Source organism: Acyrthosiphon pisum, chromosome A1 (assembly GCF_005508785.2).
Source record: "Acyrthosiphon pisum isolate AL4f chromosome A1, pea_aphid_22Mar2018_4r6ur, whole genome shotgun sequence".
NCBI classification, from domain to species: Eukaryota; Metazoa; Arthropoda; class Insecta; order Hemiptera; family Aphididae; genus Acyrthosiphon; species Acyrthosiphon pisum.
Genome location: NC_042494.1, coordinates 152,656,586 through 152,679,426, shown reverse-complemented (window position 1 = coordinate 152,679,426; position 22,841 = coordinate 152,656,586). Strand labels below are relative to the sequence as shown.

The following is a 22,841-nucleotide window of genomic DNA, read 5'->3' as shown; positions in this document are numbered from 1 at the left end:
TCATTTTTTGAACTTTAAATGCTTAAAAAAAAAAACTGTGACTAACGATTTTTAATATTTTTCATCTGCCTTTGAAACAATATACTAGGAGCCTTCTATTAAATTTTCAAGCTTTTTTATCCAACAAATAAAATTTTATTGATATTTTTAGAAAAAAACTAAAAAAAAATGGAAAATAAAAATGTCCGTAAAGAGCTCAAAATACATCAAAATATTTTGAAAATGTTATGGTGTATAGAAGATGCTAAGATAAACATTCAGTCGAAATTTCATGTATCTACGGTAATTTTTTTTAAATTTACACCAAAAACCAAATTCAATTTTGTGAAAAATCGATTTTGCGTAAAAATTCCCGTTTTTCCTTAATTTTTCTTTTGTTTTTCCCGGCGCTTTTGAAAACCACTGGGAAATTTAAATTTTGACCTCCCTAATGCACCAACGATATTCACTTTCTTTTTTTTACATGGTATTAGCTTATACATTATTTTTTTCATTATCTTATCTTTAAATAATATATGTTACTTTTACAATAAATTTTCAATTTCAATTTATTTAATGAAATTTAGTGTAGGTACGTTTGCTATATGTACGATGGCTGATATCTTTGGGCCTAGTGATTGATATAGGAATTCTGGTATGTTGTGTTTGGTTCTGGCAGCTTCTGTTTGTCTCCATTTGATGAGTATGCTTGATTGTCAAATTGACTCCACATGTGCGCACCATGCAGGGATGATCTTCTCGGTTCTTTTCTGTTAAGATTTATTATGTTATTCCATCGTTCTGTTGTTCGTTTTATTTCACTGAGTTTTGTTTTTTTTCTTCTCCATTTGAGTGACCATTTTTCTCCAATAGCAGTATTAATATATCTGAGTGTGTCTTCATAAGTACACTGTACAGTATTTCTCGCTTATTAGTTATTTCTATATTCTCATTATTGGCTGCTTCCTTTGCTAGACGGTCTACTTTTTCATTATCTTCTATGTTACTGTGTCCTGGTATCCAGACAATAGCTATTTTATTTGGATGGTTATTTATTGCTTCTATTATATTTGATTTTAGATAGTTGTTGTTTCTGTAGTTACTTAAACATTGTACGGAGCTTACCAAGTCTGTGAATATGAGGTAGTTATAGGCCATAGGGTAGTTGAGAGTTTTTAATGTGTTTTATAGCAGAGAATATTGCTAGGATTTCGGCAGAGAATATATGCTGCAGTAATTAATATTTTTTTTTTCAGTTAAAAATTAGGTACCTATGATGATAGCTATTCCGGTACCTTTACAGTTTTAGATGCGTCGGTATAGGTAGGTATGTTTATAGTGTTTATACATCCAAGGCATTGTTTTGGAGCTCCCAGAAAAATGAAATTTGCATTTAAATCCTTGTCCTTTTTAAAATAATTGAATTTTCTAAATACCAATTTGCAATTATTTTGCAAAATGTTTACACATTTTTCAATAATTGATCTGAGAAAAACATGGGACTGAATGCTAATATATGATATGAGTATAATATTCGAGAGATAATTTTTTTTTACATATTTTGTATCTTTCACACTTTCACAGTGACGTAAAATTTCGATGAATCACGACCTTTTGGCATTTGCAAACTATAATTGCGCCGTGGTCGTCGAACAATAAATTGTCTGCTATGATGTCTATATAATTCATGGATGCACAAAGGAAAACCCGTTTTGGTGTAGGTACCTACGTTGCATTGCATGTACCGGAAAAAATAAGTGGTGCCTGGTGGATAACAACAACAGTGTTTAAGAACCCGATGGTGATAATATTAATTAATTAATAATAATATACTTCCAGTAGAGCAGCTACGTAACATAAATAATTATATTGGTATTTTTTACGATGTTATTACGTATTTAAATATAGCTAGGCCAAAGCTACTAGTTATTGAGTAGAGGGTATTCTGTATAGTTCAGTACCTACATAGTATTTGTATTTCATTGCCATGGCCCATGGTGCAGTTTTTTCTTTTGCATAAACTTTAAAAATGTTCTTACCGAAATATCTTTAGCATATAATTATCCACATTAACAAAAAAATGTTCTCATATTGTTAACTTTGGAGTTCGCTTAATGGAAGTTCAAAAATATTAAAGATATATAAGAACGATGATTTTTATATGCATTTAAAGTTCAAATGTGTACATAATTCATCAAAATTTCAAAAATGTTCAAACTATTTTTCAGTTGGAAATTTATAAGTGTTTTATTTCTATAGCTAACATTAGATATTTTAATAGAAAATTATCGAATAATTTTTTATGAGCATTTGAATTAAAAATGTTTACGATATTAGATTTTTACCGTTAAATAAACGAATTTTCATCTAGGTATTGATTTTATATTTGGTTGTAATTCAAAAACGAATAACAATAGACACTAGAAATACTCACCAAATGTTAAAATTACCATTTTCTATACATGGTAACATTTTCAAACTAATTTGTCTCTTTTTAAGTTAAGTATAGCCATGAGATATTTTCCATTGTTTTTAATTTTTTTTTAACTATTAAATTTGATTATTTATACAATTATGTACGCGCACATGATATTATATCATACACAATATAAATTTTTCTTTACGATACAGTAAAGACTAAAATGTAATAAAAATTCTTAAAATAGATATTATACGGAAAGTTGTCATCATATGCAACACAGCGTTATACTTACAATGTCATGTATTAACGTACATGCAAAAGTATTTAACTCATCTATATATATAAGAATCTAACTTGATTTTGGAGACGAAGAAAACCCGGTTTATTTGTTTGTTTTATTATTATGATTAATTATTTATTTATTTGTTTGCATTTGAATTTTTCCATTTAAATATATATTATTCATTAAACAAATAATTTATTGTTACAATGTTTTCTACCTTATCTCTATTCTATAATAAAAAGAAAAAAATTACCACTTCAGTGATTGAATTCAAAATGTAAGATATAGGTATAATTTTCAGAAATTAGTAATAACAATAACTACAATATGTAATTATATTATACTATTTGTATAGCCAAAAAATAGTCACATGTTTTTAAATTAAATTATAAAAAAATAATTTCTTCCGGAGGAAGGTCGGGCAGCTAGTTATTTATAAACCAATAAAATAAACTCTTTTAAAATTGTATATAGTTCGATATTATATTATTATAATAACATTTAAAACATATAAAATACTGTTGAGACTGAGGGCCCTATAATTTTATACGGACAAAGGTCCACTGGGAAAATCCCGATTTCCCGATAGGCCTATCCGTCCCTGCTAATATAAATAGTTCGATCTCCAATCTCCATATACTCCGCTATGCTATAGCTCACAAAGAATACGACAACTCGGTGATCAGGCAAATCGGTAGTCTTTAAGACCGACAATTATAAAAGTATTATCATGTTGTGTTATAGTTATACACACTATTATATTTTATATGCGTGTAGCGTGTTTATAATTTTCAGGACTAATTATAAGTTAATTACTTAAAAGTTGTACATTGACACAAATAATTATACAAATTAGATATAAGTAATGTATAATTATATAAAAAAATATTAAATAAAAATACGTATCTAAATAGTAAATATTTATAGATAGGTACATTTGTTTCCTTACCGAATCTCTCTTCCACGAATTTCAGACTTATGATGCTGTGCCGACAATGCTTTTATATTCCAATTATAATACGTTCAAGGTGGGTAGGATTTTAATTGTAATTTTAGAGTTAAATTCAAATTCGGATATAATGAGCAAAACCTGTTTTATTTTAAAATTAAAATTTAAAGTATTATTAAGTGCATACAGCCATATATATGTAGGTATAATTAAAATCCAATGACATGTAAATGACTGCCAAAGAGGGGATTATTGTAAATTATAAAAACCCCTTTTTTATTAAAATTGCATTCAGTTGTTAAGAGTGTATCAACACTATTCAACAAACACCAAAGTTAAATAATATATACAAAAGTTTTCATTATTATTAATAAATTTAATTTAAACAAATTTAATTTAAAATTAACGTAGGTGCATGCTGTGATTTATAAATCTTGAACGGCATGCGCATTACGATTACGTCCACACCTTCGTGGTAAGTGTTGTACTTTTATATTTAGACTATAACCAGTGCCACAACTATGGGTTTGGGGGATTATGTGCAGGTAAAATATTGGGCCCCTGCACTCTGCAGCTTCCTATAGAACTTATATAACCTAACTATATATTTAAAAAAAAAGCAAATAAAAAATGTATATAAAGCCTATAATTACCTAACAAATGATCGCAGACTCTGAGTTTCCATTGAACTAAAGGGATCTTAATAAATAATATATACCCTGTAACAATAAGAGCACCCCAAATTTACGTAACAAAACCGGTTTTGCCCGTGGCCACCCGATGCGCTCTTATTTGGTACGGAGTATAGTTATAATACTTCACATTGATTAATTAATAATTAATATTTATTGATGTAAATATTTTATAAAAAATGTTTAGGTATTAGATTTAAAATGTATCTACATAAAAAAAAAACAGAGTCCAAGAAATCCAGGCTCCTCTCAAAGGGAAATCTTAGTTAGGGAATCTCGAACTGGCCCCCTCAATTTTGTTTTTAAATATTTTGAGTAGGTATTATGGCGCTTAATTGTCTTGAATCCTGGATTTAAATTATATGTACACTGTATAATTAACAATTGTAAATTTTAATTAAATTCCAAGAATTTATTTTATAATTAATATTCATCACCCCGCAATTTGAGATAACACAATAACATATATAATAATAGATTAAAAACTGGAAAACACTATTTAAGAAGATGCTACACCCGCATGTGTTGTCTCTGTCTTACAAATGTACAACATGCCAAAAACTGTTCTGTTCGGGATAGAACCACTCGGGCTGCAGTGATAGTTAAGACTCCAAATTGATATACAATATAGTTGAGAACATTATCTGTGAAATATCGTTTTTGTTTTGATATCATTTAAACGAAAAAAGTTCTTATATTGTTTCAAAATAAATAATTTTTGTTTTTTTTCAACTTTTTTAGTTCCAATATTAAAAAAATAAAATTATATTTCACAGTCAAAGTTCTCCTTTTTATGCGGTGAAAATTTAATTTCTTAGTTATGACTTATGACTAACTTTCCCGGTTCTTTCCCGCGCAAAACAGTTTTTGCTATGTTTTACATTTGTAAGACGGAGACAACAGATGTGGATATAAGCGTTCTTTTAAACTTATTCACCAATACATTGTTAAAATGTAGTATTTTTTTTTTATAGATTTTAGTGTAAAGTAGAGGGGAGGTAAAAGCCAGAAATGTTGTCCCCCTTTTGGAAAAATATCTGGTTTCGTACTTTGTGCCTGAAGGAATCTCTTGTGCCTAACCTAACATTTTATTGTTCGAAATGTTCAACAAAAAAATTAATTCATACACGTTCAGTGCTTTGTGCTTAAGACAGAAATTTGTTCATGTTCATGTTTTTTTTCTTCAAATTAACACGTTCAGGTACTTTGAAAATATAAATGCATTCCTTTAAATTGTTTTATTTTAATTTTATATATCGTCCAAACACTAATACTAATACAAAATTGTGGAAAATATATCATTGTAGTTATAGGTATGTCTAGCCATGCCCACTGGAATTTCACGTATTTAATTGTTATAATTCGTAATCAAATAATTATAATAGGAATATTATAATAATATTATTAATAAATATTTATACATATCATATTATATTTATTAAAAATTTAAATGTCATTCACGTTCCGTTCTTTTCAAACACTGTATTTTAAATATAACTAGGGCTCCCGGAATTATATGCAATTATATGCACTTAAAATATGCAAAAATATATTCAAGTAAATATGCATTTTAATTAATAATTAAAATAAGAGCAGTGGAATTATGCGTACCTAGTTGTAATAGTTTAATTACCTATACTCTATTGAATAGGGTCTATTCACAATAAGAAGCAATGGGTGGCCATGGGCAAAACCTGTTTTGTTACGTAAATCTATGCGCTTCTTATTTTGAACAGGGTATAACATATTACTCGATTTTTATCAATATTTTTTGATTGAATCAAAATCGTGGATTTTGGCAAAGGTTTGTTCATATACCTACATAATCAAATTAATAGTTTTTCCTTAATTTTGATCCGTTGGGAATAGTCCGGAAAAACCAACGAACAATAGTAAAATAAATGGGTATAAAACACTTCGGTATTCCCATAAAATACAGAAATATGCAATACACATCAAATAATTACAAAATATGCAAAACTATGCATTTTAAAACCATCTATATGCAATAAAAAATCGTGCAAGATAAAACTTTGTATTCCGGATATATTTACTATATAATTCAAACTTGTACCTTATCTAGCTACTTTTCACCTTTTGACTGTTAAAACATATTTAAAAACAAAAAAAACATATAAATCTGGGCCTTAAAGATAACAAATCAACGTTTGACGTCCTTTTTATTAGTATTATTTAAATAATAATTATATGTTAAGTTATACAATGCTTTAGAAACAGGAGCAATCATCATGCAGTCGGTCGGTGAATTTAGATTGGCAGTATCTGAGGTACTCTTGTACTCGGCCATTATTTCTGTTGTGGTTTTTTGGTGCAGCTGCAAATGGAATAATAGACACATCAATAAATTGGACTCGAAAATGAAAGGTCCCCCGGCATACCCTATCATTGGCTCAGCACTAGAGCTTCTTGGCACTCCCGAACGTAAGGGAAATAAAACATAATATATAAAAATTATATAGTTATTTTATGTATATCTATTATATTAATTTATTGTTGTTGTTTCAGAGGTTATAAATGTATTACTGGGATTTTACAATAATTACGGATCGGAGCCTTTTAAAGTATGGTTAGGTCCTTTTTTCGGAGTGTACATTATTAAACCAGAAGACGTACAAGTAATTATTTTTCTGATTATATATTTTCTGTGCCTTTACAAAAGTATACAGACTGAATCGAGAAAACTAAACAGTTTACAATATAAGCAAAATATTGGTATAATAAATCAATTATATTAGGTGTATTATCGTAGTACCTCCTCTGGAAGGCCTCTACAGTCTGTCAAATCTGCCTTTTTTATTTTTATTTATTTTAACCTATAAACCATACATTTTTCTTATTGTTCTTCTTTTTTTGTAACAGATTGAATAAAAAAACATATGAATAAAAAAATATATATATATTAGGTATATTAAACCATTTAAACCATATATGTTATCAAATATATTTAAATATAAAACCAAATTTGTTTCAGATTGTGTTAAATAATTCAAAGGCTTTACAAAAGGACAGGTTTTATGAATTTATCAAGAATATTTTTGGTGAAGGCTTACTAACTGCACCAGGTACCTACCTAATTATGATATTTAATCTTTGACAATTTAAAATGTTTACTGTAAGTCTGAAAAATTTGGAAAATTCTGTGTCTGTTAAATAATTATTATATATATGTCTCGGCGCGGTGAAGTAGCAGAAATCAATTACGCGACGTGATTGAGAGTAAGCAACGGCCGCTGCCACTAGTTCTTTGATGGGTCGCTGCCACTAACCACACGGGTTCGTATTGTGCAAAAACCTTGCCACACATTCACGTGTTCCTAACTGACCGTACCAAAAGTCCCAACCCTACTGTACCAACCCTACTAACCTTACAGGCTAATGACGTCAGTCGTCGAAGCCTTAAAATCTAATAAAAAAATATGTTATGTATATTGTAATATTTTTCAGGTTTTAATTAACAATTTATATTTTGTACAAACAGCGGGGTGGGTAGAAAGTTTTTTGGTATAGGAAAAATAAATAACTCACTACAAAAAATTGCTCGAGTGTAGCTGGGGAAGATTATTTGCATGGAAGAAGCTATGATAAAAAATACTTAGAAAGCTCAAAAATTAAATTTGCATTTACAAAATTATAAGTATTAGAGAACTTTTAGATTCTGAGCGGGGCGATGAATGTATTGATTTTACATTAATTATGTGTGTGTGACTGACATCACCTTTTGAAGCAGTAAAAATGATTTGATTTTATACTTTCTGGTTCTATGTTTCTACGGTCATTTTTTTTTATAGTTACACCAAAATTGATTTTGTCAAAAACCGATTTTTCGTAAAGTTTCCCATTTTTCCTTAATTTTTGTTTGTTTTTTTCAGTGCTTTTGAAAACTACTCGAAATTTTATATTTTGTGGTACAGTAGGAGTGAAGTTTACCTATATTCATTATGAATAGGTCACTGTAATGAATGTATTAAATTTGAATTCAAGGATTTATCATTACATATGAAAAATGATTCTGGTGTCAGCCTATAATTATTTATTTATTTATTTCAGCATATGTAATTCAATAACATCATTATACGATTTTTAAGATTTATATACTAAAATAATAATAAGAGCTAATACGTATACCAACTGAGCTTAGCTCGTATCTAGTATACGGAGTTCCTAGTTAGATAGGTATAGTAAATAGTTCGTTTACAAGCAGTTTTTTACACAGTAGTCAATAATCATAAACTTAATGGTGTTGCTAAATTTAGTGTTCAACGCCTCTCGTTTATATAAAGAATAGTTAAATTATCTGAAATCTGCTATTGATAAAATTTGAGCTATATATATTTGAGTGATGACATCGTTCTACAGCAGGGGCGTGCTTACAGGAGGGGGTGCAAGTGTCATATACCCCCTTGGCTTATTTTTGTCATATACAAATATAAAATATATGATATAGAAATGAGTGTAATAGTGTATATATAACGTGGTCTGAGAAAAGTCAAAAATGTATAATATCCCCTCTTTCAAATAAGTTGAGCACCCCACTATTATATGGTACCTATTACGGTATACTGTAGTAGTAGTTCCCCAGGCTAATTTAGTAGTGTGGTGGCAAATAGCAACATAAAAACTTCTAAAGGTTCCGTATGTTAAAAAAAAGGTTAATATGCATCACGCCATCACGGTTATCTACTAGTAGATTAGGCGAACAGTTACTTCTTACACATAATATTATGTATACATACCAAAAAACCATCGTTTTAAAACAAATAGATTCATCGGTCTGCTCAGAATCTATTGTAGGTTACAATTAAGAATTTGTACGAAAATTCAAATTATTGTTATCTATACACGTTAAAAATTATTTTTGATTAATTCAATTGAATTTTTAATATTTTAATTGAAAATATTTTGGTACATAACCTTACAAAATTACAAATTTTGTCTGGAGTCAATACCTACATTGTATCAATTTTTCTTTTATTATTACAGTTGATAAATGGCGGAAACACCGTCGGCTTATTACTCCTTTATTTAATGCCAACCTACTAAGTCAGTTTTTTCCTGTATTTAATGAGAAAAACAAGATTCTCATTAGAAATCTAAAAAAGGAATTAGGCAAAACACAACCATTTGACCTTTGGGACTACATTGCACCTACTACTCTTAATTTAATATGTCGTACGTTTAATATTCATACTATTTGAACTTTGAAGGCTTAATATAGCTAGTTATTGTCTAAATTTATCATTTATAGAAAATGCAATGGGTTACAATCTTGACAGTCATTCACAATGTGGATCTGAATTCGAAAAAGCTATGATCAAGTAAAAAATTCAATTTATCACAAATTTTATAAACTTTACTATGAAATAGTTAAATATTAATTTTTTTAGAGCATCAGAATTAGATTCAATAAGGATTTACAAACCATGGTTGTTTCCAAATATTTTTTTCTCTTTATTTCTTAGACTTCAAGGACAATCTAATGTTTTTAAAACTTTGAAAAAACTACCATTAAAGGTAGGCGTGCAATAGAGACTAAAAGGTCTAGACATTCAGTAAACAGTGTATTTTTGATTTTGTAGATGATCAATGAAAAAAAAGAAGTTTTTGCACAAAAGAAAATAGTAAAAGAAACGATTGTCATGAATAATACCGATGGAGAAAGTGAGTTATTTGAACATTTGTTGTAGTGTTGTAATAATTTAAATGTAATGTATTGTACTCAATATTATTATAGAAAAAAATTTAAAAGTATTCTTGGACACTTTATTTGAATTGAACGAAACCGGTGCGAACTTTTCTGATAATGATATTCTTGATGAGGTGGTTACAATGATGATAGGTGTAAGTACCTATAAATTAATATAGTTAAGTCAATTTTTTTTTTTTGTTAATATTAATTTAATTTCAGGGTAGTGAAACCAGTGCTATTACACTATGTTTTTCTCTTTTATTATTAGCTATCCATCCTGATATCCAAGTGAGTAATCTTATGAATAAAATACTTGTATACATTAAATATCTTTAAATAACATTGTTCTAAATGTTTCTACTTTTTTCGTATAAGTGGTATCAAAAAAATAAAAGCTATATTGCACAGCCAAAGTTCTCCTCTTTTCCTTCGTTTCTTAGTTATGAGCGGAAAGTTCACTCTCGGGCGACGCGAGTGCGCCACGAACTCACGACTCGAGACTGCCCAAGACTAAAATTTATTTCCTGCACGAGCACTAGCTATACTATTTTTTGTCACACTCCAAAACCACCTCTATTGGTAAGGTAATATTGGCAATTATTATTACTTATTAGGTAACGATACTCTATATTAAATTGATTTTCCTGTTCTCGCTATCAGGATTCAGGATTTACCAAACTGTTTCATCAAGCTGTACCAAACAGCTAATAGTTTAATTATATTAAGTTTATAAAACGTATTGAAACGTTCATATTTAATTTTAATCATTGATCTGTCTGAACAGTAACTCAAAAAAGAAATTGCCTGCTACCCGCTAAATGGAAAGAGCTTATATTTTTAACACCTTAACTGACATAACAAAAAACTTTCGGTGCATGCGTGTAATAAAATTGTGTGTTTAATATTGTTATTGTTTATTAACTATTGATACGAAAAACATGATAAAACAATAACTTACCAAATCGTATAAATCGTAAATACTATAGGTACTCTATTACTATTTATTATACATCTGCAGACTGCAGAGATACTCCAACTGTGCGTCCCTGCTCCTGATGTTCGCCAATTACGCCGATTTTTCTAGATAGGTACCTGAAATATAAAAATCTTTTGTTCATTCTTTTTTCCATTTTACCCAATATAATTATATATTATTATATCGTTAATAAATAGCAAACATTTCAAAATTTTTAAAATACTTTTAACTTTTCAAAATTTAAATTTAAAAAAAAGAAACTAGGATAAATTTCAAAAATTCAATATAATTCAATAAAACTCATAAATTTAAAAAATACAAAAATATTTGGGAATGCTGAGTAAAAAAAGATATAATATGAAAACGACTGATAAATACAATTGTGGTAGACCAACCATAATTATGTACCTAAACTTTTCTCAAAATCTATAAGACATATTTTTGGATGGAATGTAATCAATAATTTTGATTCACAAATATAAATTAAACCTTTTAGAACTTTTTAGTGAATAATTAACTAAATTATATATACATCAGGGGTATATTACAAACTAATATAACTGTTCCATCGGCCAATATTTAATTAATTAATTCGTATAGTGAAGCTAGCGGTTGAGCAACTTTTACACTTAGGTAATTAAATTATAATAACTTTTGTACCTTAATATCATTTGGCGCAGTTGATGTATAACCTTTTTGAATCCCATAATTTTTTTTTTATCTGTAATTTCTGGTGCAATTGACGTAAACGCACGGTTTTAAGGAACGTCGCCGCGAGTATTTGTCAGGGGAGCCGTGACACAGAAGTGGATAAAAAAATTGATGTTACGATTACCTAATATATTAATTTATTTTAAACATGCCTAAAATATTTAATTTCAGTTTTCTATGGATAATTATTCTTAAATTTGTTGTTTTGATATAATTTATATTGTATCTATAATATATATATACATTAGCTGATCCCGTGCACTTCATTTCCCGTTAAATGTACCAACTCTATATGACTCAAACTTTGTTCAATTCGTCATTTAATATTTGGTGTATCGTGTATGGTGTTCAAAATTTATCTCAACTTTTCTGTTGCCTTATATAAAAATTCCGATTCGCAGCAGTATATTATTATCAGGTAGGCAATCTAGCTGCGGTAGATCGCGGACCCCGTGCTGTTTGTACGTAACTTTAAAATTTAACTATAAAGTATCAAAGTTATACCTAGTATGTCACTGAACTCCTAAACGGCTGGACTAACTATGAATGCAGAGTCTGTCGACCAATATTTCCTCCTCGTTCGGGAAGACGTAGTATTGTTTTATGTACGTAACTTATATGTGAGTATAATACGCTCAATATTTACGTAATTTCGATACATATAATATCAAAGCACAGCTTACAAAAAAATTAAAAGCATTGAATGAATACACTGATTTCACGGCAACCAATAATTATTATTATAATAGTTTTAAAACCCATGGCAACCATTTATATACAACAATTTCCACCGTAAATCTCTAAATCCCCGTTTGAGCACATCCCCTGATTGGACCTAGAGGGATGATTTGTAAATCTAAATAATCCGGGGCGTTACCCAAACGCATAAAAAAAAATTCAATCAAATCGGTCCAACCGTTAAGGAGGAGTTCAATCACAACACACGTACAGTAGAATTTATTATGATATATATTATATATTTATACTAGCTAATCTTGCACACTTCGTTGCCCTTATAAAATTACAACTTTAATTGTCCGATTAACCAATGGCAACCAATAATAAATGAATACTCATTTCTACTAATTATTTCTCCTATATAACCAATATCAACCATTTATAAAAAATATTTTCCACTGTAAATTTCCAAATCCCCGTTTGAGTACCTCCTTTGATAGATGCATCTACCATGGTAGGAGGGTGAAAAATACTTTACGACCTATTCTCAGACCTACTGAATATACACACAACATTTCATAAGAATCGATCAAGCCGTTACGGAGGTGTATGACCTAACACTGTGACACGAGAATTTTATGCTATTATAGATTAGATTAGATAGATAATATATATATAATAAATAATTAAACATTAAAACATATTTTTCTTTTTATGTCCTTACTAATCTGAGTGTCACCAAAATGTTGCGAAAAGACGAAGGGAATGAAAAAGTTTGAATACCTCTGCTGTACCTATATTGGACTATCGTTCGTTAAATAAATAAATAAATAAATAAATAAATAAATAAATAAATATATGTTATTATCTAAATAGTGCCTTCATTGCCATATTATGTTACCTATTAAATTATACATATTACCCTTATTACACGTCTTGTCGTATACTGGAGAACTAATAAAAGTTTGCTATATATTTATAATTTATGTATATGTTTATTATGTTTGAATAACTATATTCTACCTATTAATTGTTTTGGTTTTATTAAAGCTCTAAATTTTACGCAAATTACTTACCTATTGACGTAGATACATTAATTGATAATTTTATATTTTAGAATAAAGTTTACGATGAAATTTACGACGTATTAGGTGATGGAGATCAAACAATTACTACTGAAGACACTATTAAACTTGTGTACTTAGAACAAGTCTTAAAAGAAACCCTTAGATTATTTCCAGTATTACCATTAGTAATTAGAAAACTCCAAGATGATGTTAAAATTAGTGAGTGAATACTGTAAAACTGCAGTATGTTTCTATAACATAGTAATTTTTATTTTAGTTTCTGGTAATCACTTACTGCCAAAAGGTACTACATGTTATATAGCCCCGTTATTCACTCATCGTGACTGTGATTCGTATCCAAATCCATTGAATTTTAACCCAGAGAACTTCAGCCAAGAAAATATTTCCAAACGCCATAAGTATAGCTTTATAGCTTTTAGTGGTGGTCCGAGAGGATGCATTGGTAATATACCTAATATTATAGAACGATTAATTTACCTAACTTGATTGTATTTTTTTATTATTGTTGAATATTATTACAGGATCCAAATATGCTATGCTGTCAATGAAAGTAATGATGTCTATGTTCCTGAGAAATTACAGCGTACACACAAACTGTAAATTTAATGACATAAAGTTGAAATTAGATTTATTATTGAGAAGTGCTAATGGTTATCCTGTGTTTATTCAGTCGAGGGATAGAAGACCATCATATAAATTAAATAAAACTTGAATTTATAATATTGCTTGGATGATAATTGATAAGTAAAGGTTAGAATCATACTATGAATAGTATATTTTTGTAAATATATAACTAAAAATGTTTCAAATTAGTATTAACTATTAGTTATACTTATATTATAACTATTTAGCATAATATACCAGTGGCGCAACCAGGATTTATTCAAGGGGGGAGGGGGGTCCAAAAAAATTTATTGAACTACTGTTTTTCTGCCCTTTTCCTGAGTATATACATACATTACATTTTTTAATAAACACAATTTGCCGAGTTTAAGACCAATAAAAAAAAACACAGAATTATATTATTTACATTTTAGATTCTGAGTGGAAAGATAAATGTATTAATTTTACAATGATGTGTTTTTTTTTTTAATTTTTAAATTTTTTTTTGTGTCTGTCATCATCTTTTAGGACAGTAAAAGTGCTTGGATTTTCTTCTACAGTATCTTTTCTAATAGGAAAGTGAATCTAGTTGGTACTTTGGGGGGGTCAAAATTTTTCCAGTGGTTTTCAATAGCGCAGTGAAAAACAAAATAAAAATTAAGGAAAAACAGGAATTTTTACGCATACATTTTATTTATAACTCTTTAAACAAATTACCGTAGGCACATGAAATTTTGACTGAAGGTTAATATTTTCATTTTCTATACTCCATACAATTTTGAAAATATTTTGACTTATTTTGAGCTCTTTACGGACATTTTTAGTTTCCATTTTTTTAAGTTTTTTTTCTATAAATATCAATAAAATTTAATTTGTTGGTTAAAAAAGCTTAAAAATTTAATAGAAGGCTCCTAGTATATTGCTTCAATGGCAGATGAAAAAAATTAAAAGTCCATAGTCACAATTTTTTTTTATAAGCATCTAAAGTTCAAATATTGACAAAATACGTAAAAATGACGAAAATTTGTAAATTATTTTGAGTTAGAAATTCATGAAAAATTTTCTTTTTAAATCTAAGATTTGAAATGTAATACAAGATTTCTCATAAGTTCGTCTACCTTTTTAAAAAAGAAAAATGTCTACAAGTCGAATTAAATTTTTATGAGCGTTTGAAATTCCTATTTTTACAACATTTGATATTCACTCGATTTCTCATGTAACGGTTTTGTTGTAATTAAAAAACGAATGACTGTAGGTACTTGAAAATTCCACTGAATGTTTATATTAGCATTTTCTATACACGATAAAATTTTGAAAATAATTTTTTTTTTTTTTCTATATTTGTTCATTGTAACGACCTCAAGGTCTTTGACAATGCTTATCACAAGTGGGTAGTAGGGAGATCTTGTGATCTATTTATCTATGTATATATCACTATATGCATGATACTACCCCCCTTCTCCAAGAGGAGACATGTGCGGTCTTCACTCCCAGTGGAGTGGGACCTAGTTGGAAACCGGATGACGCAATCGGACGACAGCACGGGAAAATGGTGACTGCGTAAAATCACACACATTTTTTGCACTTTGCTATGAATCGAACCGATGACTGTGTGAGTCGTAAGTCAACTGTGTGACCACTGCGCCACTCCGGCCCCTATGAAATAATTTGACTCTTTTTGAGCTGTTTACGTACATTGTCAGTTTTCAATTTTTTTAGTTTTATTTTCTATAAATATCAATAAAATTGTATTTGTTGGGTAAAAAATGTTAAAATTTAATGCAAGGTTTCTGATATATTGTTACAATAGCAGTTGAAATATATTCAAAATACATATGCACAATTTTTTTTTATAAGCATTTAATGATCGAATTTTGACAAAATTTATCAAATTTAAAATTGAATAATTATTTTGTAGTTAAAAATTCATAAAATGTTCAACTTTTATACCTAAGGATTGAAAATTTAAAACAAAATTCCACGTAAGTAGTTAATTCTGTTACCATTTTTATTCTAATGATTGATTATTATTTCAGGGGCGTCATTTTAGTTTTTTTCTGGGTGTGCAAACTTTTAGGCAGGCCAATTTTGACATTTCACCAGGCCATTAAAAAAAATATATATTTATATATATATAAATGTAGGAAACCTATGCAAACCTATGTAAATATTCTTTCCTTCCCTTTTATAATTCTAATTGAAACTCATAACGACGAATGCAACTTTTAAATAGTTAGCAATTCAAAGAATGAAAAGTTTATAAGCAGTTAAAGCAACCAGCTAATGTCATTACTGTACATATACAAAAACTTAAAATATATATATTTTATATTACCTATATATAAAAACATGTATAAGTTAATTATGACGGCGCATTGGAGTATTATAATGGCAGGCCAATTGTTAACATTTTTTAAGTTAGTGGTGCCATTGCACACCCTGCCCCCCCCAAATGACGCCCCTGTATTATTTTCCTCAATTGGTATAGTAGTTATGATTGGCATATGATAGCTGAAAAGACAATATGTACATTTTCGACTGAACATTATCGATATATCGCGTAAATAATTTTTTTTCTTTACATTAAATTATTTCATTTAATATAGTTGTTTAAAAAACAAAAGACACTATATAAATCATAACTCGCTAACCAAAAGTCGGATAACGTTGATATCGGTATACCAATCGATACAGCGCAAAGCCTTCTATAAGGCCCGACTATAAAAACGGCTCGACGTGCCTAAAAAAAAGTGTCCGTGCAGAAACACCCCGAAAAACGAAAATTTTGAACTTTCGGGGTCCCAGAAGACGGGGAAAAACGTCTCGTACAGTCTTGACACACGACGCCGAATTTCATCACCGACCTACATACTATAAGAAAAATCGAGTTTCAGAAACGTGAGACGACACATCGAGTTTTTCCGAAACAACTTTGAAGGGGGGGGGGGTCAAAAGTACCCAGACTATGGTGGGGGACTATTTAGAGGGTCTAAAGACAAAATTTTTCGTGGTAAAACGGGGTACCCAAGTTGAAAACGGACCGAGATATACTTAAATAAAAAAAAGGGGGGGTAACTTTCGGTATGTTATACACGTGGCCGCCCACAACCCAAAGCCGTTTACAAAATACAGCTACGACAATCCGCGGTTGTGTACACGGACATGTACGCGTTCGTACGGCCGCCCGTTCGATTTTTTTCCTCACTACCCTGCGTAAAAAAGTTTCACTTCAAAAATGTGAAACTTTACGAAAATGCATAATTTGTTGAAAATGTGTTAAGAAAATACGGCTGTTACCAAAAATCTTTGGATTAATTATCATTAGGGTGGGTTGTTTCAAGTACAACTAAACAACAAATAGTTATAAATATATCTACTATATGAGTTACCTACTCATTAAGCAATTAATCATCCCTTAAATTATTATGTACCTATAATTAAGCATAGATGCAATTTCAGTTTTTAACTAGAGGGGCTTTACATATTTAAATGAAACAGACCCGTGGGTGGCTCTGACCCCCACACCCCATGTTAAAATACCTTTGAAGTATAAATTACTTTATTTTAACATTATATAACATACCTAAAATATATTTATATATATTTTTAATATTATAATATAATTGTAACTATCGATTCGAAATTGAAAATTTATAAAAAAAAAAAACACTCCTATCGATTATTGACTATATTCTAGACAAATTTAAATATTATCAGTAATATATTGTAATTAATAATTAGTAATTTGTAATACTATTATTAAACCTATATTATGTTCTGAGAATGCATCCTATCATCTACTATAAAAAACATGTAAATAATGAACCGTTCTTTAAACTGTATAAAATAATATCTTTAAACGTTTACTTATAATATTAGTAGATAAGATAATTAATACTGCGCCTATATAATATACAAGCTGAATATGTGCACTTCGTTGCCCGTTAAATGTACCAACTCTATATGACTCAAACTTTGTTCAATTCGTTATTTAATATTCGGTGTAGGTGTTTAAAATTAATCTTAATTTTTCCGTTGCTCGGAATAAAAATTCTGATTCGCAGCAGTACCATATTATCAGGTAGGCAATCTACCTTCGGTAGATCGCAGACCCCTAGTTTGTACGTAAGTGTATGATTTAACTCTAAAGTACGAAAGTTATATCAAGTTTGTCGTATTCTACCTATGGTGGATTAATATAATAAATTAATACAAAATCCTAACCTAACCTGTTGCGTCACTGTTGTATTTTGACATCCAGATTTCCTACTTTTCCGGTGGATTTTCCTAAAATTTTGTTTCATAATAACCTTCTCCTTGATATACTCTTTCGTTAAAAAAAAAATCAAGAATATCTGATAAGTAGATCCAGAGTTGACCCTGTACAAAGATTTTCATTTCACATTTATATAGTTAGAAGATATATATAATATATTGACAAAAAATAATAATACAAATCAACAAAGGTGCCCGTAGGCCGTAACCATTAGCAAGCAATATACAATACACTATTATTATTTTAATCCGCAACTTAACTTGTTGTTTTTGGCCATGTCACCAGGTGTACACTTAAGAGGCCATAACTCCGGAACCACTTATCTCACAGCGTATAAATTTCACAGAAACTATTTACGAACCATCTCTCGTACATATCAATCTTAATATGCCCTGAAATTTTTATCAAAATCGGTTTGGTGGATCTTGAGTTATAAAATTCATTCAAAATGTACACTTATTTATATATATGTATGTATAATGTATATATGTACCTTAGTGAAAAAAATCATCCATATATCTATCACATATTCACATATTCACATTTATACTCTAGGAAACTAGATTTTACCTATGATTTACGATTTAGAGTACAATATAAAATATAAATAGTGAATAATTAATATTACCTCAAATAAATTAAAATTTTAAAAACATTTATCACCTAATTATTGATTATGGTGAATCGTGAGTAGCCAAAAGTCAAAAATTAAGTTTTAAAAGTTAAGGTTGTAATAGTGTAGTGCCGATTTTGTTTTATACTAGATAGTGAGTCGAATGTGCCCAGTTCACCCCTAGATCCTTCCTTTTACATTGGCCTGTCTTTCAGATTAACTATATCAGTTATCAGGCCCGTATTTGGACATTTCACGCCCCGGGGTAACATATTTTAGCCACCCTTCCATACCTCAACATAAATACATATAATGTATTTTATATGATACATAAAACATAAGTACCTACATATAATACAACTAAAACTTTCTCCTCGAATGGAGATTTGAAAATGATTGGATTATTTCTTCAAAATCTGTTTCTTTAATTATTAATGGTTTTTGTTCTATTTTGGTAAATAACATCGCATATTTAGAACCTTGGAGTTTATTTACACGAGATGGGCACAGGCGCACGCCGCACAGTCGCGACTCGCGGCAGTGCAACACACTACGTACATCTTTGTACATTCATTGTATATTCAAAAAGTCCAATCTATTTATAGATATAATATTAAATATTAAATAATAATTATCAAAATAGTTTTTCCATTAAATTTATTGAAGTATAAATAAATATATATATTTATTTTATTATTAGATTTTATTTTGATATAAAATTGCCGCCCCCCGAATAAGGTAAGCTTGCTGCCGCCCGGGGCAACAAGGGACACTTGCCCCCCCCCCCCCAAATACGGGCCTGTCAGTTATCATCGACTTTTTATTTGCATCATGGTATATCATAGCTGTTTCCGATTTTATTGTGTTCTGACAGTATAAGGATATCAGCCCCTTTAGTTGCCACAGTTTGAATCATCAAATCTTGGGCTGCTCGCCGCTCGGCAGTTATTCAAATTTAATTGTAGGAACTCCTAACTTCATAATTTAGCACGAACTGAATCGCTTATCCAGCACATGCTCACCTCTTCCTCAAGTACCTTCTTGAATCTTGAATGCCTTTTCTGTTTCAGAGCAACAAACTACTCACTAGATGACCGCCCTTTCCACACTTAATACATAATCACAAATAATATGTGATAACAGATGCCTAGGTATCTAACCTACCTAGGTTTGGTAAATTTCTTATTAAAAAAAACTTGTGTACAAATGTAAATTGTGATGTAAGTCCTGCATGCTGCATGCCTAGTTAAGAAAAAAATTACAAAAATCTACGCACGTATATTTATATACAATATACATACATCGTTGTAAAAAGTCGTTAGGTAAACTGTGAATCTTATTCATATAGGTAATTTTATTCAAGATGCTATGTATTATTATATTAATAATTGTTTTTATAGCATACAATTTGAATATATTAAATATTATATGCTTCAAACCGGAAACATTCGCAGTCTGCACTCTGCAGACACAGGTAATAATAGATGGAACAGTGTGGAAGGTCTACCTTATTGTAGACGAGTATATAAATGTAGTCTGTAATATAAATTCGTGGTTTTAGAGAATACGTTTGGCCTTGCAAAATATAATAGGTACATGAACATTAACCATGGTCTCATCACGATTTCTGGCGTATATTGCCGCGGTGTATTATAGCATAGAAGTGTAGTGTCCTATCTTGTATGTATAATCCTTGATTCAATCGTAATACGTTATTAGGTACGTTAATAAATAATTTAGTATATTTTATAATTCTCGTATATAATATACATATTATATTAATATACGTAATGTGTTTATAAGCATAAATATATTATAATATATAAAGATCATTTTGTGTGTATTAAGTAATTATTATACTAAGAATTAATAAGTAATAACCATCAATACTAATGCCCGAATGCTTATGATATATACCTAATAAATTAAAAATATTCTAGTATAAAAGTTTAACTAATCAAATATTATATATATATATATATATATATAATAATTATATCTATGATTAAACAATAGTAAAAAAGTGTCAGATTAATTATATTAGCAAAATTAAAAATAAATTAGACATGCTACATTTGTCATTTACTAAAGGAATAATATGTTATTTATCAAGGGTAATCATAATTCGTTAAAAATGTTTCGTTATAAATTTATATTTATCATGAAACATTTTAAAAATAATGACATAGTTACAGACTTAACATCTTTAATTAGGTAAGTAATAAGAATCAATTAAATTACTAAGTATACTATAGAATGCCATTATAATAGTTTTATTTCAATCCATACCGTAGTTAGCCAGTCCTAAAAGCATATGTGGTGCTAACCTTTCGGAAAAAAATCAACGAATCTCCCAAAAGAAAAAAAATACGCAGAATGCAATTTGTCACTATACGCTTACATTTATAGGTTCGGTAAACTATGAATTAGTAAAGCATGCTATTGAATTATTTTTAATTTTAATTATTTACATATTTCTTAAATTATTATTTTTTTTTTATTTAACTAGTATTTACGTTTATCTTTATGACATTTATTGACAATGCATAATAAATTATAATAATATTATGTAATTATGCTGAAGATTAGAGCTATTAGAAAATATAATAGTGTGTATACCTAACTTAATTTAATTAATAATTATTTACTAAAAGGGGCTTTTTTCCCTGGCTTCCTGCCACTGGTTTTTTATATTGGGGATATTTCTTCCTAGAATCTTTATTTTACTAATAGCTTAGCATTTATAATATACGTAAATAGGGTTTTCAAATGCATAGGGCTTGAGCCAAAAAGGTTTCAAGAACAAAAAGAGTGGGAGACTTGTCTTTCACCCACTACATATACACAATTGTATCTATGATATAATTTATATAGGTAATTCAAAACTACCACAAATAACATGTCAATTTATTTATTGAATCATTGTATACATATTTTATGCAGTTTTATACAGTCATAAAATATAAGTATATCGCAGTGGCCAAGTACCTAACTACCTCTTTCTATGTTTATAACTTATTATAATAAATATTACCTATAATCTATATATTAAAATATCTTAAGGAGGGCTAAAATAGCTCAGGGAGAGCTATTTTCTAACTAAAATATCTCCATTCAAATTGCAGAATCTCATTAAGCCCCCGGGTTCCCAGTTATAGGTATGTTCTACACTATTCAACTGATATTTTTAATTGTAATATATTTTAGTTTAAATTCGTTTTAGATAACTTATATAATTGTTTCGGTCAAATTCCCATATCCTGTATAATATGTAGTTAAATATGCATTTGATAACGTCCGATATTGGATCGTTACTATGGGTTATTTCATCATTTACTTTGCAAATTAGATCATGAGTTTCCATTATTTAGCATCCTCCCGTTTTTTGCATGATATTCTATTTTGGATGAGTAAACAAATTTATTGGTAGATTCCGTCATGTCTAGAAGTTTTAAATTAAAATAATTATCGTTGTTATCACTGTAGGAATTGATATTTTACTTTTTATTTTTTATTTTAATTGGGTTATTATATCCTGTCCATTATAATGCCAATTTTCTGTTACGTCCCAACTCGTGTCGATATATACATCAACTTAGGAAATGAAGACGTGATATATTCAGATATAATGTGTATTTATTTAACATATTTAATAGTTTAATAAAAAGAGATCTTTACACTGATTAGAAAAAATAAAAAACGAAAGTATACTTGCAGTACAATATAGTCACGATTTTGACAAGTCGCATAAATCAATTTTCCACAAGCATGTGTACGCGCGTTCTTTAATAATAACAAATAACATCAAATAAAAACCAATTAAATATGCAACAATGTTACAAAAACGTTTATTTGTATAAATCA

General features: G+C 29.0%; 2 protein-coding genes across 7 annotated transcripts in view; both read left to right on the top strand.

Annotated features, from left to right (window-relative positions):
• LOC100162179 (cytochrome P450 4C1) overlaps positions 1 to 14,207 on the top strand; it is a 23,176-nt gene extending 8,969 nt beyond the window's left edge. The window contains exons 1-13 of one of the 3 annotated variants that reach the window (XM_016803122.2): positions 3,574 to 4,108; positions 6,558 to 6,767; positions 6,852 to 6,961; positions 7,318 to 7,408; positions 9,327 to 9,515; positions 9,592 to 9,661; positions 9,731 to 9,857; positions 9,923 to 10,004; positions 10,078 to 10,184; positions 10,252 to 10,320; positions 13,515 to 13,683; positions 13,742 to 13,927; positions 14,007 to 14,207. In XM_016803122.2, coding sequence (XP_016658611.1) covers positions 6,575 to 6,767; positions 6,852 to 6,961; positions 7,318 to 7,408; positions 9,327 to 9,515; positions 9,592 to 9,661; positions 9,731 to 9,857; positions 9,923 to 10,004; positions 10,078 to 10,184; positions 10,252 to 10,320; positions 13,515 to 13,683; positions 13,742 to 13,927; positions 14,007 to 14,197 — 1,584 coding nt within the window. In that variant the 5' untranslated portion in view covers positions 3,574 to 4,108; positions 6,558 to 6,574 and the 3' untranslated portion in view covers positions 14,198 to 14,207. Of the gene's footprint in view, positions 1 to 3,573; positions 4,109 to 6,557; positions 6,768 to 6,851; positions 6,962 to 7,317; positions 7,409 to 9,326; positions 9,516 to 9,591; positions 9,662 to 9,730; positions 9,858 to 9,922; positions 10,005 to 10,077; positions 10,185 to 10,251; positions 10,321 to 13,514; positions 13,684 to 13,741; positions 13,928 to 14,006 lie in introns of those variants that run through there. The other 2 variants (XM_029488607.1, XM_001952404.5) reach the window with 2 other exon arrangements.
• The window catches only part of LOC100160811, an 80,083-nt gene that overhangs the window by 42,361 nt on the left and 14,881 nt on the right, over positions 1 to 22,841 (top strand). The gene's annotated exons all lie outside the window — the stretch shown is intronic.